Consider the following 22,070-nt stretch of genomic DNA (forward strand, 5'->3'; position numbering starts at 1 on the left):
AACAGTGTCTGCTAATGGGTGTGTGTATAAAGTGAGTGTTTGTTGATATTAAAGTGTCTCGATTTGCTTATGTTGGATATGTGACTGAGTGCAGTGTCACTAAATTACAGTCAAATGCAAACATTCTGAAAATGTCTTGATATCAATGTATGTTAATGGGCAAAAAATGAATAAATGCAATTTCTCTGAATTACAGTCAAATGCAAACATTCTGAAAATGTCTTAATATAAATGTGTGTTAATGGATAAAAATAAAGAAATATAATTAATACAAAATTATATAAATTATATGTCGCGTCAAACAACAACAGACACTTAAGTGAGCATAAGTCACACAAATATATCAGAGATTTCAAGGAGTTCCAAGTGTTCCCTTTTATTTTAGATTATCAAGTTTATGCAAAAATACAAAAATGCCCTTAAAACCCTGTCTTTTTGACATTATGACATACCAAACTGTATTAACACATATTATAACAAACCATCATAGTGGATTTAGCGTGTAAAGATACTATATTATTTATACCCATGATGATGAGCCTTGACAAAAATTACGAAGATGAATGCTACCTCCATCTAGTGGTGAGTTTGGTTAAAGGTTTAACATCATAATAGTGCAAAATTAGTTAAATAAAAATCTAATTGTTACTTAGCTCGATTCAAATTGCATAAAACTGTTACAATTTTGAGAATGTCACTAGTGTTTCCAATAAGTAACATTGTTAATGAACAGCTCATAAGGAAGCATCCTGATTGTTTCTGGAGAATACAAAATTTAGCACCATTAATTATTAAGCTTAATACCACAGTCAAGATTCCCATATCAATATAATACAGAACTAGGCATTCCATAATAGTACTACTGTATATCTCACATTAAATTTCATGCATTATTTTAAAGATGTGTTTTCCCAAAAAGTCAAAATTCTACAAGCTGTTGTATAGTCAAATGCATTTCTTAACAGGCCCTGGCCAAGGTATGCTTCCATTGTATGTGACCAGTCAATATTCTGCATATGATCTTTTTTTGAAGAAAACTGATAAAAAAATAAAAGGCTTGTGCTCAGGAAAAAGGTGCCGGAATCCCCTTCCTCAAATAATATGCTGTTCTTTTTCTTATTTCTGACAGTAGATTGCCAAGATATATGGGTTTTAAATACAGTGCATTGAAATATAAACTCACAGTACAACTGATGCAATCTAAAACTTATTCATTCTTTTTAGGTCATTTTATCACACAAGAATCTGTTTGAATGAAATCATGTTTCTTCAAAAGGTTCCTCAGGATGACTTCGGCCCTTCTCTCTCTGTAAAAGTGTCCATGGACAGTCTATAGTTCAGCGACAGATATTTCTGCATGCGCAAGACAGGATAAGATATATTGACTGTATGTGTTTCATGTTTGTAGCTACCGGAAGGGAGCGTTTGTCTGGGTTGTAGATTTATTACGTCCAGTGACGGGGTTGGACGATAAAGCGATGGGAGGTTGCTGCGTGTCCTGTGTGCAGGGGGGTGATCGGACTGGGTGTGAGTGTGTGAGAGCTTTTGAGGATGAAGCTCTACTGGGTTGGGAAGGACACAACAGGTCGAGGGCAAGACGAGTCTGTGGGGACGTTTCCTCAGTTTAGGTTGAAAGATCAAAGATTTCTCTAACGTGACTTTACGGGAGGAGAGGGTAGGCCAGGCCTTCTTTACCTCTTCTGATTGGTTCTCCTTACCAGAAATGCAATGGCTGCTTATGAGTGAAGACTTGTGACTGCTAGATTTTGATAGCGGATCAGGGTGAGACTGAATAAGAGGCTTGTAAACAGGGGCTCGAGGACGCCTGATTGAAGTCCCCTCTACGAGAAGATTCACTCCCACATACTGAGGAACTTCTACAGCTGCCTGAAGACAGAAGAAAAAAGCAAAAGAAAAAAAGACAATATTTTGCAAATAGAAAATAAAGTTAGTTTTTAGAACACTATCAGGGCCCAAAAAGCTATTAAGATTTTCTGTGACATTTTCAAGACAATTACAATTTTTAATTAATTAAAAGCAGATATTTAATTGTCAAATGCCACCAAAAGTTTGGAGTCAGTGTTTTTTTTTTTTTTCAAACAATAGTAGTTAAATTCAGAAAGGACACTTTAAATTGATAAAGTCACAGTAAAGATTTCTATTTCAAATAAACACTGTTCTTTTGAACTTTTTAATCATCAAAGAATCCTGAAAAAATATATCATGGTTTCCACAAAAATATTAAGCAGCACAACTATTTTCAACATAGATAATAAGAAATGTTAACAAAAAATCATATTAGAAGAATTTCTTATATTAGAATGTTTGCTGAAAATTCAGCTTTGTCATCACAGGAATAAATTACATTTATTAATTTTAAATATATTAAAACAGAAAATTTTAATAATACTTTACAATATTACTGTACTGTATTTTTGATCAAATAAATGAAACTTCGGTGACCAGACCATAAGAAAGATTAAAAAACTTGACCACAAACTTTTGATGAGTAGTATATATGTTTGTTTGTTTTTCCATTTAGTTTGGTGATCTTGACATTGTGTATGTGTACCTGTTTGTATATGAGTTGGAAGCCACCAGTGTGAGTGTTGCGGTCACAGCGTCGATCCAGCACCACCCGCAAAGTGTCTTCCTGTACAGCAGGGCAAAGTCGAGCTGTCACCCCTGTGGAGGGTGCCATGGTGGGGCTGGCATTGATCTCCAACAGCCAAGGTCGCAAATCCCGTCCCAGCATGAAGTCAGCTCCATAGAGCTCAAAACTAGCTTTGCGAGGTTCCACACTGTCCTGTGCAGTCAAGAGAGTCTGGATAACAGCCTTCTGCATACCTGGAACAACCACCCCTTCCCACAGATCATCCTGGCCTGAAGCAGCCAACCAGGAGCGGAACTGTGAACATGACCACATACACTCAGCAGGTAGAGAAGGATTGCGATCTGGGCTTAGTTGAAAATGCTTCTGAATGGAGTTGTTGCAAAGATGTACAGAACTGAGGGTGGAAAGCAGAGAAAATTAAAAAACAAACAAAAAAAATGATTAATTGAAGCTTAATAAATAATCTCTCTTCAAGGAATAGTTCAACCTGAAAATGAAAATTCTGTCATCATTTACTCAAACTCAAGTTGTTTCAAATCTATATGACTCTGCTTCTTCTGCAGAACACAAAAGTAGATATTTTCAAGAATTTTAGCAGTTTTTGTCCTTTCAATGAAAGTCAGTGGGGTCCAAAACAACACTGGATTCTATTGACTTTCACTGTATAGGAAAAAAAATATATATCTTTTTGTGCTTTACAGAAAAAGTCACACAAGTTTTTAACAACATGCAGGTGTGTAAATATTTTAATTCTGGGGTGTTTTCATTTTTGGGTGAACTATTCCTTTAATGTTTGGCATTTGTTTTCTCACCTATCCAATGTATGAGTGGAGTAAGGCTGGGTTGAAAAGCGGAGGTAGCACTCACGGTAGAACCACACAGTAAGAGGATTCCAGTCTGTGACCAGGAACCACTGTCTTACATCAAACTTAGTGTCATGCACAAGAAGAGGCCGCTCCAAATACTTCTGCACCACCCACTTACTGTCCCTCATGATGCCATGGTCTGCATCTACTAAACTCAATATCTCATCCAACCTGTTCATGCACATTATACCTACAACAGTAAAGTCAAAGTAAATTAAATAGTTTTGCTGTATTTTTACTCCACTTTCCTTCAGTCTTCACCTACTCACCTCTGCCTCGGGACTTGGCCCCAGGTTTAATGATCCAGATGTTGCAGAGTCCATCAGTCTCCATCTGAGGGCAAACATGACTCATCTGCTCCAGCATGCATTTACAACGCTCCACATAAGCTTCACAGCCCTCTATCGTCAGTCCTTCACTGCAAAGGAAAAGAGCAAGAAAGCTTTATCACTGTTCTATAGATTAGAAAAAAAATTAAAATAGATTTGAGGAAATACTAAATTTCAATGCTTTTGCATTCTTTTCTAAAACTTTTGTGCTGCCTCAAAACACTCACAAAACATTTGTGTGCTCTCACAAAATGTTTTGTTCCCCAAGCTTGCAAAACTTTTGTGATGGAAATTTATGTGTATATATATAATTTATGGAAATGTATATATATATATATATATATATATATATATAACAGTTTTGGTAACAAATGCAAAGTTTTCCGCAGATGGCAATAATTTTATGAACATTATTGTGAAAATTATTTTTTCCTATCACCATATCCCCTTACAGTATGTGCTCCTTACTCCACCACCAAAAAAACAAACAAAAACTATTTTTTACAACTGTATTTATTTCCACTAATTACGTTAGTAAATGTTTCTAACGATTTAGATTTTTTTCACTGATTTCAGGTTTGATATGAGGTCCAAAATTTCTGGTGTTTAAGAATAATAATATTTATCCTACTTATTCTTTATAACTTTATTGTGATTGGACAGTCCAGGTTTCTGAACACCATTGCTGACATATAACTGTGTGTACAAATTCTGTAATTTATCTGATGTTAGAAAGTTGCATACATTTGGAATAAGATATTTTTGCAGCTTAGTTTTATTTCATGATTTTCAGTATAGAATTTCAGCCATGAAACTTTTAAAGAAACATGATATGACTCATTAAGTGCACTGTAAATAATAATAAAAAGATCATACTCACTGAATAACTAAATAATAATCCCGAAGAAACACCTTCCACTGTTGCTCTGAGAGGGTAGGGATTGTTTCCAAAGTGGTGTCTATGTCACAGTGTTCTAAACTGTTTAGATATTCCTGACATACATGCAATGCATTGTCAATTATCGAGGTTCCAACCCTCTGATTGGCATACTGTTTACGTGTCTTGCTCAGACCTACAAAGGAGGGAAGATGTGTGAATAAGTTTGAGTCCTAATGTGGGTATGTCTGTGTTAGTGTGTGTCATACCATGAGATTTAACATCATACACCTCTCTGGTTCTCTCCCACTCTGAATCCCCCCCATACTTCTCCAAAACATACAGCAGTAGACTTGTGCATGCAGTCCTTTTGAAGTCCTCTGTAAAGAAAGAGAACAAAATAAATTTCTTTAAGAGGATCAAGTTTGACAACATTGCAGGTTCAATCCAAGCATAGGGCAACCCATGAACAGTTACAGAGAACATATATCACAATTGTGCCTGTGAGCAACACATTTAACCCCAGACTGCTCCAGGGAGACGGTGCAGTTCATGTGGTGTGAATCTCTTTGGGGCAAAATAATCATCTGTTAAATGAAAGAAAACAATTAGCCAATAGGGGACAATAAAGATTAAGAGTACTGACCAATAAAAGCATGTTTATCATCCTCCGCCCCCAGTCTGTAGCAGCGTGGGAAGAATGTATCAGGATCTGCTGCATCAAACCACTGCAAATTTTTCAAATTCATACACAAACCAACCTGAAAAAGATGAAATGAAAGGTAATGAGTAAGAGAAAGAGTTTTTATATGGAAGAATTTTGGTTTCAAAAGCGTCAGTAGTTAAATTTGTGGTGAACCTTGGTGGTGAAAGATCCTGCCTTTGCGTAATGATTGGTCATCTGGTCTTTACGTAAAGACTGACAGTCGACTGAATCCCTCCTGGTTGTCCAGTAGAAATATGGTGTCTCATTGCGAACCAACCGTGTCTAGGAATTTAAAATAATGATCAGAAACTGCCCACTGTTGACAGATCACATTCAAAAACCCAGCTGCTATGGCAACTATCAGTGAAATGGAATTCCAGAGCTTCTAAACGTACCATTAGATCGTACAGATCATCTGCCTCATCGTCCCTCTGTCCCTCTTCTCCTAAGTCTGCATAAAGAAAGAGAGAAGGTGGTGTGACAGTAGTCAAGGGACAGAAAGCGTGATCTATGTCACTGACATCTGTTTGCTGGAATAAGTGGTGTCAGGTTAGCTACTCAAACTATCATATCGAGCTTTAGATTACAGTGGGTCATTAACTAAACAGTTACACAGGATGCTCCAAGCATAGCATTTACAGTATACTTCACACACACACACACACACACACGTTTACACTATTGTTTAAAAATTTGGGGTTTGTAAGATTATTTTAATGTCTCTTGTCTCTTGCTCAACAAGGCTGCATTTATTTGATAAAAAATAAGGTAAAAATTTTAATATTGAGATATATTATTATAATTTAAATGAACTGTTTTAATATATTTTAAAATGTATTTTATTCCTGTGATGGTAAAGCTTAATTTTCAGCAGCCACTACTACTACTCTCACGCTCCTTCAGAAATCATTCTAATATGCTGATTTCATGCTCAAGAAAGATTTTTTTTCACATTTCTTTCATGAATGGAAAGTTCAAATGAACACGTTTATTTGAAATATTACATTATAAATGTCTTTACTGTCACTTTTGATCAATTTAATGAGTCCTTGCTAAATAAAAGTAATAACTTGTTTAAAAAAATTTAATTGTGGAGATACCATAACCTTCTGTTGTTGAAATTAATTTAATTATAATTACTTACAGGGGTAGAAACAGGGATCATGCTAATTGACAAAAGGGTGCTATACAAAGCTGAATATAGCTATAGCTATTTTCTTCTCTTTTTGAATCATGTTTACATTTTAAAAAATCCCCAACAGAACATTGTGTCCGTAAATAACTTAACTAGCTAAGTAATATTAAGAGATATTAACTAGCTAAGTAAACCCACGCGCACACACAGAAACCTAGCAGCCTTATCATGTGTCATGCATAGGGTCTCATCTTAGTTCTGTCAGATACTCTCACCATCATCATCACTGCTGTCACCCTCATCTGTGGCTTCAGTTTCAAGATCATGTCGACGGGGCTGTGGGACAGAGGGCCGTGGTAGTCGCCGCTCCACCCATCCTCTTGCACGTAGGCCTGCACGGATTACAGGATAGGGACCCAGCACTGAGAACACTTTCTTCTCCTACATCAGAATCAACAAAATAGACAGTGCATGTTCATTGAGATCTCAATGTCATCATTATTATTATTATAAAATTAAAGATAATTCGGAGTTCATCCATGCACTTCTTCTGCTATGATTCATTAGGATTTTAGAAGCCTAACCTTTATTGCCTTGTCCACTAGAGCCTTAGCTGTCTTCAGTCTGTCCCCATTTATTATTGGCAGATTTATATAACTACAACGAGCTCTTCCTTCCAAGGGTTGCACTATGACATACAGAAATGCTTTACAAAAATGCTGTACAAAATAAATAATAGGGTTGATCTTATGAGTGTAGGATTTGGCAATAGTTGTGTGGGCCAGAGTTTCACAAATATACTGAAAAACAACATTTAAATTGGTCCTCTTTATCTGAAACACTTCATAGTCCAAAAATCATGTTTTGATTTCAGTCTAACAATGTCAACAGGTTTTTTTTAGGTGTAGGTTATTAATATCAATATTTCAGTATAAACATCACTGTGCCTATGAGAGTGCCTCACTGATAAACACTACTGTTCAAATATTTAAGTTTTTTTTTATGTCTTTGAAAAACATTTATTTGATCAAAAATACAGTAAAACTGTATTATTGTGAAATATTATGAGAATTTTAAAAATCTGTTTTCTATTTTTTTTTCTTCAGGATTCTTAGATGAATTTATTAAAAAAAAAAAAAAAAACTTTTTGTAACATTATAAATGTCTTTACCTTTGCTTGCTGAATAAAATTAGTATAATTTCTTTCCAAGAAAGACAAAAAAAAAAAAAAAGACCCCAAACTTTTATTTTCAGCTTCTAAGGTCTCTGTGAGTGTGTGTTAGGTAACATCATGAGAGAGAAAACATTTTTAAAATGTGGCAAAAGTGTGTATATACTGTACCTTGCATATGTTGGTGCATGTTTGAGTTAATTCTCACATTACTCACAAAATGGATCAGTCTTTCCCTTTTTAACCTAAAGTTCAAAGTAAGATGAATTTAATGCACATTGTTCTCTCTTTAACTCTCTCAAACAGCAATACATCTTAAACTGGAGAGGTGACAGCTCTCTGTCACAATGATAACCATGAGAAGTGAAAGCCGCACGTACTGTACAATGCATCAATAGTTGAACACTGTAATTTGTGACTGCCTAGAAACGACTTTACACAGGCGCTCATGTTCGGATCCAACACAAAACAATTCTGTGCACATTCCTCCCTAACTCAGTAGAACGGTAGTGAGTAAATAAAGAATCTGATCACAATATTTAATTTAAAACTCATTTCACTGGTTTATAGATCCACTTCACATCATAAAACTTAAAACATAACAAAAACACATGCAGCTCCGCAGGCCCATTCACGACCATATTGATCTTGAGAATCGCTGAGCAAACTCACCTGGATTGCGACGTTCACCTCTGGATTTGACACCCGCCAGAAGCCGTCTGTTGAAATCGATAAGGTCACCGGTGCGCCCTGCCAGCCCGGTAGAGCTGCGGAGAAACGCTCGTTCAGTGCATGCGCACTGCACACACTCCAGCTCCAGCGCGCTGTTTACAATCACCCTTAACAACTGTTTCCTAGAAACGGATGACGCCGTGCGTCAAACCCAGCCGGAGCGCGCAATGCTACAGTTGTGTACACTGAGGAATTTAATAGCTAATATTCAGATAATGCTTAACCACAGCGGCTTTTTATGAAATATTCAATTCGCATCCCTTTATTATTCACGTTTGGCTCCATTACATTAAAGACATGGGTTGAAAACCACATCCTCATTATATAGAGATCTTTTAGCTTGGCCAGAAAGAACACAATAACATGCACATCACTATTTAGGCTATCAAATGCATGATTACTGTAAGACTAAACTGCGTGGACTGCCTCTAAGATATTTATGTTTTGCATTATGTTTATTTGTGATTACCTGTCTTTTGGAATAAAGTCAGTCTATGTAAGGCTGCCTGTACATAAGAAAAGCCACTAGATGGCAATGCATGCTATAGAAAATGTTATGACTCGTGATTATGAGTTGGATGATATAGTTTACACTTCATGTGAAACAGGAATTTAAAACACCATGGTGTTATGCGTCTTTATATAAAGTCGCTATATAGCTTATGGAAAGCAGACAGAAAATAATTAACCTACGTAATTATAAATTATTTTATTTATTTAATTATTGTCTAGATAAGCCAAATAAGTTATTTTACGTATGCAGACATACTTGTAGCGCGAAAAATAAATGAGTAGCCTTGATAGTGACGTTTATTCACTAATCACAAAAACCCCTATTCACTAATCAATTACAGCACTGTGGCTTTAAAAAAAAGTAGTTTACTTAGTCACTAAATCATGCTTTTTCTCTTCTAATTGTAGTACATTGCGTATCACTATACGACATGACCTAGGATTCACTGACTTGAGACGCTGTTTTCGCTCTCATGCATTGTACAACTATTTCTGGCACTTTCCTGTATAGGTGCAAAACCGCATCAATCGAGTTACAGCTTCAGCAACAGTCCCATTTCGAGCTCTCTGATTGGCTGAACGACATATGATGCTGCCACTGTCAGTACCTCTTTCCAAGTCCTGGAGAGCGCGCGCCTATAACAACAGCATTAAAGTATAGACAGGGCGAATGCAGGTCTTAATGTTAGTTTGAGAAGGGATCAAGTGTGCTTCATGTCTAACCGTATATGCATCAAGTGATCTGGAGTTTCTCAACAGGAACTGCGAATCTGATCCGCGTCGCTGTATTCTTTCTGTGGAAGCTGCAATCGACGCACCTTTGACTCTGCTTTAAAACGGAGTTAACCATGCCTGCCGAAAACAGCGACCAGGAGAGCATGCTGAGCTATCAGGTAGGCTAGTTAATACAATGCGTACTTGTGTGTTTATTGCATAACTGATAGGTCTGTTTATTCGTTGTATTCCTATAGTAACTTAGAATAGGACACCTGCTATAGGAAACAGTCTGTAATGTGCCATATTATGTCATAAATCACCATCTACATAAGACTGCCTTTTAATGTTAAAATTCTTGAATGGAATACAAACACATCCGGGCGCCCCATTAGTGCAGGGATCAATAGTACTGTGTGTTCCCTCTCGCCCCCATTGCCACAAAATATCTTATCGACGCTGCACTTTCGGTCTATAATTGCATCCCGTTAAAAGCGGACCGTTCCTGTTTCTTCCATGTTTGCTTTAGTAGCTCAGTTTGTGCTCCGCGCGTGGATGTGTGTTAGTGCGGCGTTACAGGCACGTGCAGAAGCAGTATACCCATTGCCAGGGACAACAGCTTGCTTCATTCGTATATTTTCCGCGTCACTGACTGTGTGCTTGCCGGTATAGCAGTGTCTTGTCAAGGCTGATGGGCGTTCTTGCAGAGGGATCCGCACTGTCGTATCGTAATGGGTTTAGTAGGCTATAGAAGCGCGAGATAGAAATAGCACATAATGTATAATTTACTATCCATTTCACTAATGCTGCAAGAGGGTGCGCCTAACGCCATGAATCGGTTTGGAAATGAAAGCTTTTAGCTTTTGATGGTGTTGTATCAATGAGATTATTGTGCAAAATATGGCTTCCTTTGGGATGCGTGTACAGCCAATGTACCCCGTTACCCTCAAATGACCTTGACGCCATCCTCTCTTACTGAGGGTCCGTCTTTAGACTGCAACAGCGCTATTGGAACAGTTTTTCAGCGCCAAAGTAAACGCTGCTTGCTAGAGTGAAATGCTGGTAGCTTATCATTTGACATGTTAGGAGGAAACCTGACTCCTGGCTCTTTTGAGCAGCTTCTGCTTCCGGTCATTAAGGCTATAAAAGGATTAATTCGCCCATTAGTAAAAATGAATCTTCTACTCACCCTCTTGTCGTTCCAAACTTGTCTTTGCTTTATTTCATCTGTGAACACAAAAGGAGAAATTATGAATAACAGACTGGTCACTCTTGTATATTACAACTAACAGGGGTTTTAAAGTGAATTTCAGCTTTAAAGGAATAGTTAACCCCCAGGCTATCCAAGATGCAGATGAATTTGTTTATTAATCTGAACAGATTTGGAGAAATGTAGCATTACATCACTTGTTTATCAATGGATCTTCTGCAGTGAATGGGTGCCGTCAGAATGCGAGTTGAAACAGCTGATAAAAACATCACAATATTTTACAAATAATCCTCAGGACTTTAGTCTGTCAGTTATTGTATTGTGAAAAACTGCATGTTTGGAATAAACAAATCTAACTTCAAACTGCTGCTTCCGGCTTAAAAGTCCTCTGTCCATAATATTGCTTTCTCTAGAGGAAAAAGTCATCTCATCTGAATCAGGAGAGAAATACGCACAGATCACAAGTGAAAACAGTTTAAAACAAATATGTTTGTGGGTTTTGATGTGAGAGGAGAACTGAATGGACTTCTTCACTGGAAGTGTTGTTATGAATTAAGCAAAGTTAAAATGTCTTAATGATTTATTTGTTTCTTACAAACCTCTGTTCAGTTAACAAGACCTTAAAAATAGGCTAGATTTTTGTGGATTATTTGTGATTACTGTGATGTTTTTATCAGTTGCTTGGACTCTCATTCTGATGGCACCCATTCACTGTAGAGGATCCATTGGTAAGCAAGTGATGTAATGTTAAATATCTCTGAATCTGTTCCAGTGAATAAACAAACTTATCCACTCATCAACCCATTTTGGATGACCTGAGGATCAGTACTTTTTTCTTTTTCAAATTTTCATTTTTAGGTGAACTATTCCCATAAAGCTAAAAAAAACCTATAAAAGTATCATGAAAGTCATCCATATATTTGAATTCTTCTGAATCCATGCAATGGCTTTTTGTGAGTGAGTGACAAACATACCGAACAGTCATTATTCACTGATTATTTTCCACTCAAGTGGGTTGTTAACAACTACAGCTGAATCACTGAGTAAACTGGAGAACCAGATCAATCCACTTCATGAACAAGTCATTCAATGGATAAACTGATTTGTTCATGAATCTGGCATGAATGCACCAAGGGAAGTTACAGTGATAATCAAGATTTTAAGGTAAATAATGACTTAAAATCCAAAAGACTTGAAATATGTTGTGTATGTATGTTGACTTGAATTATTTTGACAGCATTTTAATTTTTGGGTGAATTATTCTGTTTATAAGTTTCATAACATCTGCTTGAAGGATTCACTATCTAAAAAAAAAGAAAAAACTGTAACATTATGAGAATTAAATAGAGTTTTGGTACTTCTGAACATATATGAGAAAACTTTTTCATCCAGTGGATAGGGACTGTGGAGAGAAAAGGCATGTAAAGCCAAACCGATCAATAGTTTTTCCATTTGTTCAGAAATGTGTATTTATTCAGACACTCTCAGCAGAGAGAGTGAATGAGAGGGAACCATTCAGAACTGTCTTGGCTCAATATGTCCATTACATAAATGGCGCCTGAAACTTTTCATTTCAACCCAGATTTCATTCCATACCTTGGTTGTTTTTCTAGTCAAATTCTGTCTCTCTGTCTAGTATGATCCTGAGAGGTTTTATTTAATGCATTTACAAGAAAATTCTGATCAATCATTTATGAAGAGTTTTAAAACTGATTTTTGTGTTGAGCACTGATGAGCTAAATTATTAAAAGGGTCCTCTTCATTTACGATACAACTACAGCATGTTCACACTCAATAAATATTGCCCATTTTGCAAAGCTATTATACATTTTAATGTACACCTGTGAAATTTTTTTTTTTAAATATATTTTTGTATCTCATTCTATTCAGGGCCTTTGTATTAATTATATGTAAGAAAAACCTCAATAATGTTCTAGCTCAGAGAGTTATTACCTAATATGTTTTTCGTTTTGTTATCACTATTTGTCTGATGCTGTGCTCTTTTTATGCCTTTCAACATCTCTCTTTTTCTCATTTGGCCACTTGTTTCTGACTGTCATTTTGAAACATAAGGTTACATAAGGTACTCTGCCCAAATCCATTCCAAATTGTTAGCCAATAAAAGGCAGCCTTTGTGCAGGGTTAATTTAATTTATAACTTGAATGCATAATAATAGTTTCACCTTCCGTAATGTAATTGCAGTATATAGAATATATTATAATGTATATAATAGCATAATAATAAGAGTAATAGCATCTTTAATATGGTTCTTATGCATAGACTATAAATTGTTAGACTCAAACTTCCAGCAGTATAATAGAAATATTTCCGAGACTGATGAATACAAATGTAATGTGACTAAAAACTCAGTAGACGCCATTACAAAAACATATTGTTGAAGCTCTATGATACAAGTGATGGTATCAGACACTTTAATCTCCAAAGGGCTTTTTTCAAACTTTAAAGAATACCAAAATACACTAAAATATATTATTACCATGATATTATGCCCAAAAACATGTTAATACCATGTTTTTTTTTAGTAATGCTGCATGATCCAGTACTTACACACCCACACTAAGCATACACACACAAGCATACCAAAAATGTCTTTGTAAAATGCAAAAACTTGTCACACACAATGTTAATACAAATGCACTTAAGGTATCATGCAAACGATCCTTATTTTTTATTTTAAATACGCACGTCATGAAGGCTATGATGCCATTGTGATAGAAAGGTTGAGGTGGCAATGAATAGTGAATGAGTCATTCTGCCAAAAGTAACAGGTAGTACTTCAACTCTCTCTAACCAATTCTTTATTCCAAGTCTGAATACTGCAGTTGGTTGAACATCTCTCCCAAAATGATGCTATTAGTAGTTTATTGAAAAATAATCAGTAATCAATAACATACACTCTACCCCAGGGATCCTCAAATCTGGCCCACGAGATCCACTTTCCTGCAGAGTTCAGCTCTAACCCTAATCAAACACACCTGAGCATGCTAATCAGTGTCTTCAAGATCATTAGAAAATCACAGGTAGGTGAGTTTGATCAGGGTTGGAGCTAAACTCTGCAGCAGATTGGCCCTCCAGGGAAAGATTTGAGGAACCCTGCTCTACCCTCTACGAAAGACAACATAAAAGCATTCAATTCAGAGTTGAAATGATGTTATGGTTTGTGCATGTGTCACTGTATCTGTTCAGGCAGACAGGAGCATCTGGAAGTGGCAGTGGTAGTGATCTGTGTCAAGATTACTAACATAACTGTCAAAGCAATGTGCTAGAGAACGGGATTGAAAGAGGAGGAAGGGCAAGAAAATGGCCCATGTGACCTTTGAATGCAAAAGGGCAATATTCATGTACTGGCATCCAAACTGACACTTGGTAGTGACCTCCATCTAAACCATCTAAATTATTACTTATCCCATTTCTTCCTCAGAGCAAAAAACTGGAACATTGGTAATTGTGAGATAAAGTAAGAAATAAAATATTAAAAATAAAGTAGGCTATACAGTCACATTGTAAGAAATAAATATATTATAGATGTCCTTACTGTCATTTTGGTCAATGTGCATTCTTGCTGAATAAAATTATTAATTTCTTCAAATTCTTTCAATATAATAAAAAAACATTATATTGACCCTAAACTTTTGCTAGTATTTGTGATTTGTGATTGCAACTGTGATTTCATAGCTCATGACTGCAAGATAGAAAGGAAAAATTAAGAAAAATAAAATTGCAGTTAAGGTTTCCATATAGACTTGTTTTATTTGTATGCGTCTTTGATCAGGGACTGCGGAATTGCTGCCTGGTAATAAGGAGAGGTAAGAAGAAGCCATTTTTTGTAAGTGGAAAATCTCCCTTTGTGAGTGACACACAGATACTGTACACACAAACGAGTAGCTAGGTGACAGGAGCAGTCTAGTCTGCTCAAGTGTTTTGTTATTATTTTAATTAGGGTATGTGCTCATGTCAGACCAATAAAGGGAGAAGGACAAGGAGAGATTGAGAAGGAGTAGGAAAATAGTAGCATAAAGCAGATGATTAAAAATTCATTAACTTCACATGATTAGCTCTATCTCTATTTTCTCCTTCCCCCTGGGTAAGTGTTTTAGTGACAATAACGACTCAAATGATCCATGACTAGGATGACAGGGCAGTCTGAGTGATAAATTGTATGGTTGTCTTGTGTTTAAGACTGTCACGATTACACACACTACAGAACGAAACAAGTAATTTGTAAGTAATTGTTCAAAAATCAACAATTTGATTGGTGAGGTTGATAGTTTATCTAGTCAACTTCAAATATATTTCTACTTTTTTTTTTTTTTTAAATAATCCCCTTTCAGACAAATGTCTCCAGCATTTGCATCATATATCATGCTGTTTTTTGAGTGTCCTACCAAAAACGTTCCTATTTTTAAAACAGTTTGTACAGTTTAAAATAGTCCAACCCTTAAAAAAAACCTTATTGAGGTCAGGTAAATATACAGGGTTCCTTATAAGGTTGACTAAATGTTCAACCAACCCACTGACTGGTCGATTCTGAAAATCACACCATGACCACCAATCTATAAAATGACGTCTGTATTCTGGCAAGTCCTACCATATCATGCAGCAGTGAATGTCTGGGAACAAATATTCTTATTAAATGGGTAACAGTACTTAAGGGCTCTTTAACTAATGGGTCCCCCTTGCAAAATACCATTTTTATTGTATTCACACATGCACTCATTCTTCAGAGGGAAAGCAGAGGGCATGACTGTATGAAATGGATCCATTTCATTGAAAACCTCAAAACAGAACAGTAATCATTCAGAAGTGAGGTATAATTATAGTGATTTTGCATTGCAGCCATGTAACATCTATTACCTGGAAATGTAAGCTACTGTAAAATCACAATAAAATCACAGTCGGTGGTCTTAGGATTTGAGAAGCTAAAAAACTTAAGCGATTGTTCTTAAGCCTATAATAATTGTATGGTGGACCTTGATAAGATGCCTGTACAATAATTATATGTTAGTGGGATGTTGGAAACAAGGCGGATGCTGTTATTGTGGAAAGCTACTGGTGCTTTTGTTGTAACACACAATGTAATGCATGACCTCAATGCTGATCCACACTATGACTGCCAATCAATACTTCACCGATCAAATATACACATAAGCCTCAAGCAAAATACACAACAGAGCATCATTTGCACAACAGTGAATATAGATCATTTTAAAGCCATTTTGACAAAGCTTTTCTTGAATCTGTTATTATTGTACTGCACTACAAAGCCTGTGACAACATTTTGCTCTGTTTGGCTGTATTTGTGATGCAGGAAATGTTCGACAGAGTTTATATGAATTATAGGCTTGTGTTCCTGCAGAAGTAAGCTGTGAAAACACACTGATGAATCATCTTTTTTATGGAAAGATAGCAGCATCCCAGTGGGATATCACACACACACACACACACAAATGTAAAGAAGGAAGTGAATAATAGGAAGCCTAATAAGTATGTAGTCTTTGGCTGTTTGGAGGTAGTGGGTTACAGTACCTTTATTAACAGGCAACCACAAAGTGGTAAGATCTTATACTATGGAGTCAATTTAATGCCGCATATATATGCAAAAGAAAATAAAGTTTTGCAAAAGAAAATAAGTTTTGCAAAGAAAAATAGAGAATTGCAAAAGAAAATGAAGTATTGCAAAAAGAAAATAAGTTTTGCAAAAGAAAATAAGTTTTGCAAAGAAAAATAGAGAATTGCAAAAGAAAATGAAGTATTGCAAAAAGAAAATAAGTTTTGCAAATAAAAATAAAGAATTGCAAAATAGATAAATAAAACAGAGCAAAAGCAATGATTTTGCAATACATATTTTCCATGGCCATATCTACTAATTTATTTGCAATGCAGCTTTTATTTTGCGTTTCAGTCAAGTTTGAGTTTGCGATACTGTTTTCCCTTTGCGCTTCACGTTTCTGCGCGTCTCACTTTGTGGCGCTGTTTTGACATGGGGGTGGAGTCAGGGGACGGGGGCGTGTCCAACAGGCCTGGGCATGCCTCCCTGGAAGTGACGTCATCGGCCCGAGACGCAGATCACAGCTGATCCAGGCACCATCATTGAGCAGAGGCATGCTGGCGGATCGTTTCCTTTTATTCACTAGCTTTAAAACATGCATGTTTTCATTTTATTAACAAATGTATATGTGTATTAGCAGCGTTTGCTCAAGTTAAAGAAGTTGTTAATATGAACATCTGCTGTTTATTTCTCTCAATGTGTGCACACTTTTATAGCATTAAAATGTGTATTGTTTCATCTGGTTAACTAAATGTGCATTAATAGTGCTTGTTTAAAATCTCTTAACCTGTGCACAGCGCTCTTTGTTTACATTAGTTCAGAGTTACTGCTAGTTTTAATGTAAAAGAATGCAATTAACTTCACAAACTATACATCATTAAAAGGTCTAAGACTCAAGCTTCATATCCATCTCGACTTCGTTTTCATTTACATAACTCCTGGCATAAATTAAGAAATGACTGGCACTGGAAGTTTAAAAAAAATGAAGCTTGAGTCTTTTGGTTTAAATTTCTCGTGGCCAAGAGATATTAATGGGTAAACAAACCAGCGTGACCATAGCAACCTGGGATTATCAGAGATGTATTTATTAATATTTTATTTTTAATTAAGAAATTATATAAAAAATATATTATTAAATTATTATATTAACACCACCACGGGTAATTTTACCCATGGCTGTTTTTCAAATAGGCTACATAATATATTTTCAATTAAAATATCCAAGTCTTACAGTCATTGACTTTTACTAAAATTGTGTTATTTACAATCCCTGTTTATTGTTAAAAAATTGTTTAGATAAAACCAGTACAAAATGGGGCATTTATACCTATAAGCGCCATCGGGACAAATTTACGCATAATTCCTGTCATCACGTTCAAATGAAGATGTTTCAGATGTTTATTCCTCTACTCATAAATGTTCAAACTTTGGATTAAATATTAATTTGTGTTTGCAATTTTTTATCGTTTATGGTTCGCTACTGTGTTGCTTATTTATTCCTGAAAAAAATCTGATTTATGATGTAATGAATAAAACAATTTTTATGATTACCCCAAGTTTATTGGTGTTGTTCTCTTATTCAAATGATAAATTATATAACTAAACAAATTAATTAATTAGGTTAAACTGTGCACTTGGATTTGTCATTGTACATCTTTTGCAATGTGGTGAATTAGTATTGCTTATAATAGTCTATTTAGGGTGTTTTAGTCATTTAAATAACATGGTTATCTTGAAACATTTTATTAGCTATAATATTACAACACCCAAATATGTATTTATTTCCTCGTAATTCTCGTTGTCATTGCAGACTGGTTTATATTCATCATTAAGAAAAGTGATTAGTGTAACCTGCTTAAAAATAGCTGTGAACTTAAAACAACAACATAGCTGATGACTAAAAATAATAATTTTATAACTCTAGACATTGTGCAGACAGTGGCATAATACAGTGACATACTACGTTTTTAGCCATATCAAAACAGTAGTCATGGCATGGGTAAATTTGACCCGCTGGCGCTTTTAGTTATACAGTGACCTCTGGTGGTTGAAGTCTTAACCAGGCTACGTACTGGACTGTATCGCGATGAAGACAACATTCGAATTAAGTTTATTATGAATAAATGTTACATAAAGTATAATAAAATAGGCCGACAAGAAAACATTTTTATCCATCCCACAAGTCTTGTAAGTCCATGTATTTTATTAGTATTAGTAATATTTTTATATTCGTTGTTATGTATTTGATTTATTTTCCCTTCATTTCGATCTCTTAACGTTCAGGGCTGTATAATAATAATAATAATAATAGCCTAATATACACATATATTACATAAAAAGACACGATCAACGGACTGTGGGATGGATAAATATATTTGATCAGTCTCTGATAATCCCAGGTTGCTATGGTCACGCGGGTTTGTTTATGCATGATTAAACTCATGGCCACAACATACAGTATTATCACGTTCCCACGACTTAATATCTCGTGGCCATGACAAAACTAACCAAAATGACTTTTTAATCTTTTTTTAAACTTCCAGTGCCAGTCATTTCTTAATTTATGCCAGGAGTTATGTAAATGAAAAACGAAGTCGAGATGGATATGAAGCTTGAGTCTTAGACCTTTTTAATGATGTATAGTTTGTGAAGTTAATTGCATTCTTTTACATTAAAACTAGCAGTAACTCTGAACTAATGTAAACAAAGAGCGCTGTGCACAGGTTAAGAGATTTTAAACAAGCACTATTAATGCACATTTAGTTAACCAGATGAAACAATACACATTTTAATGCTCTAAAAGTGTGCACACATTGAGAGAAATAAACAGCAGATGTTCATATTAACAACTTCTTTAACTTGAGCAAACGCTGCTAATACACATATACATTTGTTAATAAAATGAAAACATGCATGTTTTAAAGCTAGTGAATAAAAGGAAACGATCCACCAGCATGCCTCTGCGGTGACGGTGATCTGCTGTGATCTGCGTCTCGGGCCGATGACGTCACTTCCAGGGAGGCATGCCCAGGCCTGTTGGACACGCCCCCGTCCCCTGACTCCACCCCCATGTCAAAACAGCGCCACAAAGTGAGACGCGCAGAAACGTGAAGCGCAAAGGGAAAACAGTATCGCAAACTCAAACTTGACTGAAACGCAAAATAAAAGCTGCATTGCAAATAAATTAGTAGATATGGCCATGGAAAATATGTATTGCAAAATCATTGCTTTTGCTCTGTTTTATTTATCTATTTTGCAATTCTTTATTTTTATTTGCAAAACTTATTTTCTTTTTGCAATACTTCATTTTCTTTTGCAATTCTCTATTTTTCTTTGCAAAGCTTATTTTCTTTTGCAAAACTTATTTTCTTTTGCATATATATGCGGCATTAAATTGACTCCATATTATACGCAACTTTGATTTAATGTATTTTGCCACTGTGCATCTATTTTGCATACAGTTATAACTAAACTGTCAAAGGATTATGCGATATTCATGTACTAAATTGTGTCTAAGGGTCAAGCAGTTCACATGCTAAATAAAATATGTATGGTCTAAAGAAAAAATGTTGATACTTATTAGAGTACTTTTTATATTTGATGAAAGGTATGCAAAGTGAATTGTTTTAATTAGGTAATATTTTAAGATACCTTTTTTGACTCATCATTAGAGATTAAGTAGATGGGTCAAAAGTTGGAAAAAAATCTAATTTTCCTTAATCTTTTGATTAAGATCTTTTTATTATGAGTCCTAACCTAATAACCAAAAAAACCTAATAATTTAAAAAATTAAACTAAGCAGCAAAAACCTACTTCTTAAACAGCACTTTAATTAATAGGATCAGAGAGAGGGTGGAAAATGGGCATTTAAAACAAATTATGACTATGCAAAAATAATAATAATAATAATAACATGACAAATATTTATATTTACGTATTTATTTCCTTATGGAAATAAAGTGTTTAAAAATTATGATTTTACCCCTTAAAGCTTGATGAGAAAGCATCCACTGTTTAGAATAACACAGTAAATGTCAGTTTATGCATGCCCAGCTCCTATAATAACTCTTAAGTCTGTCTTTCCCTAACACACATTCATTATCCAAGACAGGTCCCTCATTTGAAATGCAGTCGAATTCAAGTCTGGATTCACTGTGTGTATGTTGAGGTGTGTTTACTTTGTGGGGACCAAATGTCCCCACAAATACAGTGAAACATAAAGTAAAATTACCACGAAACAGGCCAATACATAGTAAATAATTAATATCTGAAATAATATGTAGAAATGAAAGGTTTCTGCGAGTATTAGGTTGAGGGGATAAAAAAAAAGAAAAAAAGATGTCATTAGCTCATTATAAAAGAAGTCAATGGAAATTCCCCTCAGTGATAGAAAAAACAACTTTTTCGGACATCCTCAATTTCAAATAGAAAAACAAAATAAACAATGCTGTTTTAAACGGGGAAAAAAGGTTAAGGTTAGTAAGACTATGGTACTTTATGTACTTATTTACACTCTCATTAAAACGAGTAAATGTGTATTACAGAGGCCTGATGAGGAAGCTGTGGTGGACCATGGTGGCACCAGCTCAGTTCTGAATATCCATTACGAGAAAGAAGAGCTAGAGGGTTAGTATGCAACCACACCACTTACTCAGTCATTCATGTGATACAGCCAACAGCTCAATACAGTCATATTAACTGGAAAATCACATTGAATCTCACCAGCTATCTTTTTTCTCTCAGGTCACAGGACTCTGTTTGTGGGTGTGCGGATGCCCATGGGCAGACAGTCTCATCGTCATCACCGGCAGCACAGCTCCAAACACCGCAGGAGAGCTGAGAGGATGCGGGCTGGAAGTGTGACTCAAGAAGACATGAACACAGAAAGTACCACAACATCACACGGTGAGAACGACAACAAGTCGAGCAAACGCTTATAGGTTCATTCACAGGAAGGTGAATCTGGAGAATTATATAAAGGATTCAAACGCTCGCGAAAGCGCCACATTCAAATGCGTAACGTTATATATAGCTAGCGCCACAAATGTGACCATGCCATATTGCTTTTATTAAACAAATAAGTAAGAAATAAGGTTATTAAAAATAACTAATCTAAATAATTTTAGACACAACATTCCCAGTTACTTCATCTACTTTTGCTCCCCCGACGAAAATTTACGGTTGGGCGTATCCAAGCAACACACGGCGGCGGCACTTATGAATGAATTTGTGTTTTGAACTACTCGGGTTAGTGAATGATTTATCGTATGATTGACTCATCGTATCGTTATTTTCCTAAACGATTTAGTGCTTTGAACGATTCGGGTGATTGAATGATTCAAAAGAAAAATACTTTCTCTTGTCGCCACCTACTGTCATAACGATGTAACCTCAAGAGAGAGACACTGAAAATCCACAATGCTAATAAAAAGACTGATAGACAAATAGTGAAGGTTAAGCTTTACAAAGCACAAAGTCTTTCCTTTCAGCTGTTTTGTAAAAAGGTTAATTACTCAAAGCTTTTAAACAAGGTGTATGCTGCGGCCATCAGGTGGTCAAAATAATGAATATCTAATTTTTTTTAAAGAAATAAAAGTGGTTCGAAGTGGTCATTTTTTTCTGTGTACTGGAAG

General features: G+C 35.6%; 2 protein-coding genes across 4 annotated transcripts in view; one reads left to right on the plus strand and one right to left on the minus strand.

Moving 5' to 3' along the window:
* Nucleotides 1–365: 365 nt before the first annotated feature.
* Nucleotides 366–21,297, minus strand: ttll3 (tubulin tyrosine ligase-like family, member 3). 3 transcript variants are annotated; one of them, XM_058778443.1, is made up of 15 exons: nucleotides 21,160–21,297; nucleotides 10,847–10,884; nucleotides 8,371–8,465; nucleotides 7,870–7,943; nucleotides 7,112–7,215; nucleotides 6,803–6,968; nucleotides 5,788–5,843; nucleotides 5,546–5,674; nucleotides 5,333–5,447; nucleotides 4,956–5,066; nucleotides 4,690–4,882; nucleotides 3,750–3,898; nucleotides 3,427–3,670; nucleotides 2,573–3,008; nucleotides 366–1,887 (listed from the first exon to the last, which is right to left on the minus strand). In XM_058778443.1, exons 4-15 carry the CDS (start codon nucleotides 7,886–7,888, stop codon nucleotides 1,282–1,284), a joined length of 2,328 nt encoding a protein of 775 aa, XP_058634426.1. In that variant the 5' UTR covers nucleotides 7,889–7,943; nucleotides 8,371–8,465; nucleotides 10,847–10,884; nucleotides 21,160–21,297; the 3' UTR covers nucleotides 366–1,281. The 3 variants fall into 3 exon arrangements, with proteins under 3 accessions (XP_058634426.1, XP_058634427.1, XP_058634428.1); XM_058778444.1 differs by lacking the exons at nucleotides 10,847–10,884; nucleotides 21,160–21,297 and having other exon boundaries at nucleotides 8,371–8,557; XM_058778445.1 differs by lacking the exons at nucleotides 7,112–7,215; nucleotides 7,870–7,943; nucleotides 10,847–10,884; nucleotides 21,160–21,297 and having other exon boundaries at nucleotides 8,371–8,556.
* The window catches only part of slc4a8 (solute carrier family 4 member 8), a 31,525-nt gene continuing 18,983 nt past the window's right edge, over nucleotides 9,529–22,070 (plus strand). The window contains exons 1-3 of the mRNA XM_058778439.1: nucleotides 9,529–9,836; nucleotides 20,982–21,063; nucleotides 21,181–21,342. Of these exons, the coding sequence (XP_058634422.1) occupies nucleotides 9,792–9,836; nucleotides 20,982–21,063; nucleotides 21,181–21,342 (289 nt within the window). The 5' untranslated portion in view covers nucleotides 9,529–9,791. The remainder of the gene's footprint in view (nucleotides 9,837–20,981; nucleotides 21,064–21,180; nucleotides 21,343–22,070) is intronic.

The sequence above is a fragment of the Onychostoma macrolepis genome, chromosome 06 (genome assembly GCF_012432095.1).
Source record: "Onychostoma macrolepis isolate SWU-2019 chromosome 06, ASM1243209v1, whole genome shotgun sequence".
Classification (NCBI taxonomy): Eukaryota; Metazoa; Chordata; class Actinopteri; order Cypriniformes; family Cyprinidae; genus Onychostoma; species Onychostoma macrolepis.

What these genes read in the sequence shown, in the direction of transcription:
- ttll3 (XM_058778443.1), bottom strand. An exon ending in ATGATCTGTACGATCTAATG is followed by an intron (nt 5,675 to 5,787) that starts GTACGTTTAGAA and finishes TTAAATTCCTAG; the next exon opens with ACACGGTTGGTTCGCAATGA. An exon ending in CAGGATCTTTCACCACCAAG is followed by an intron (nt 5,448 to 5,545) that starts GTTCACCACAAA and finishes CATCTTTTTCAG; the next exon opens with GTTGGTTTGTGTATGAATTT.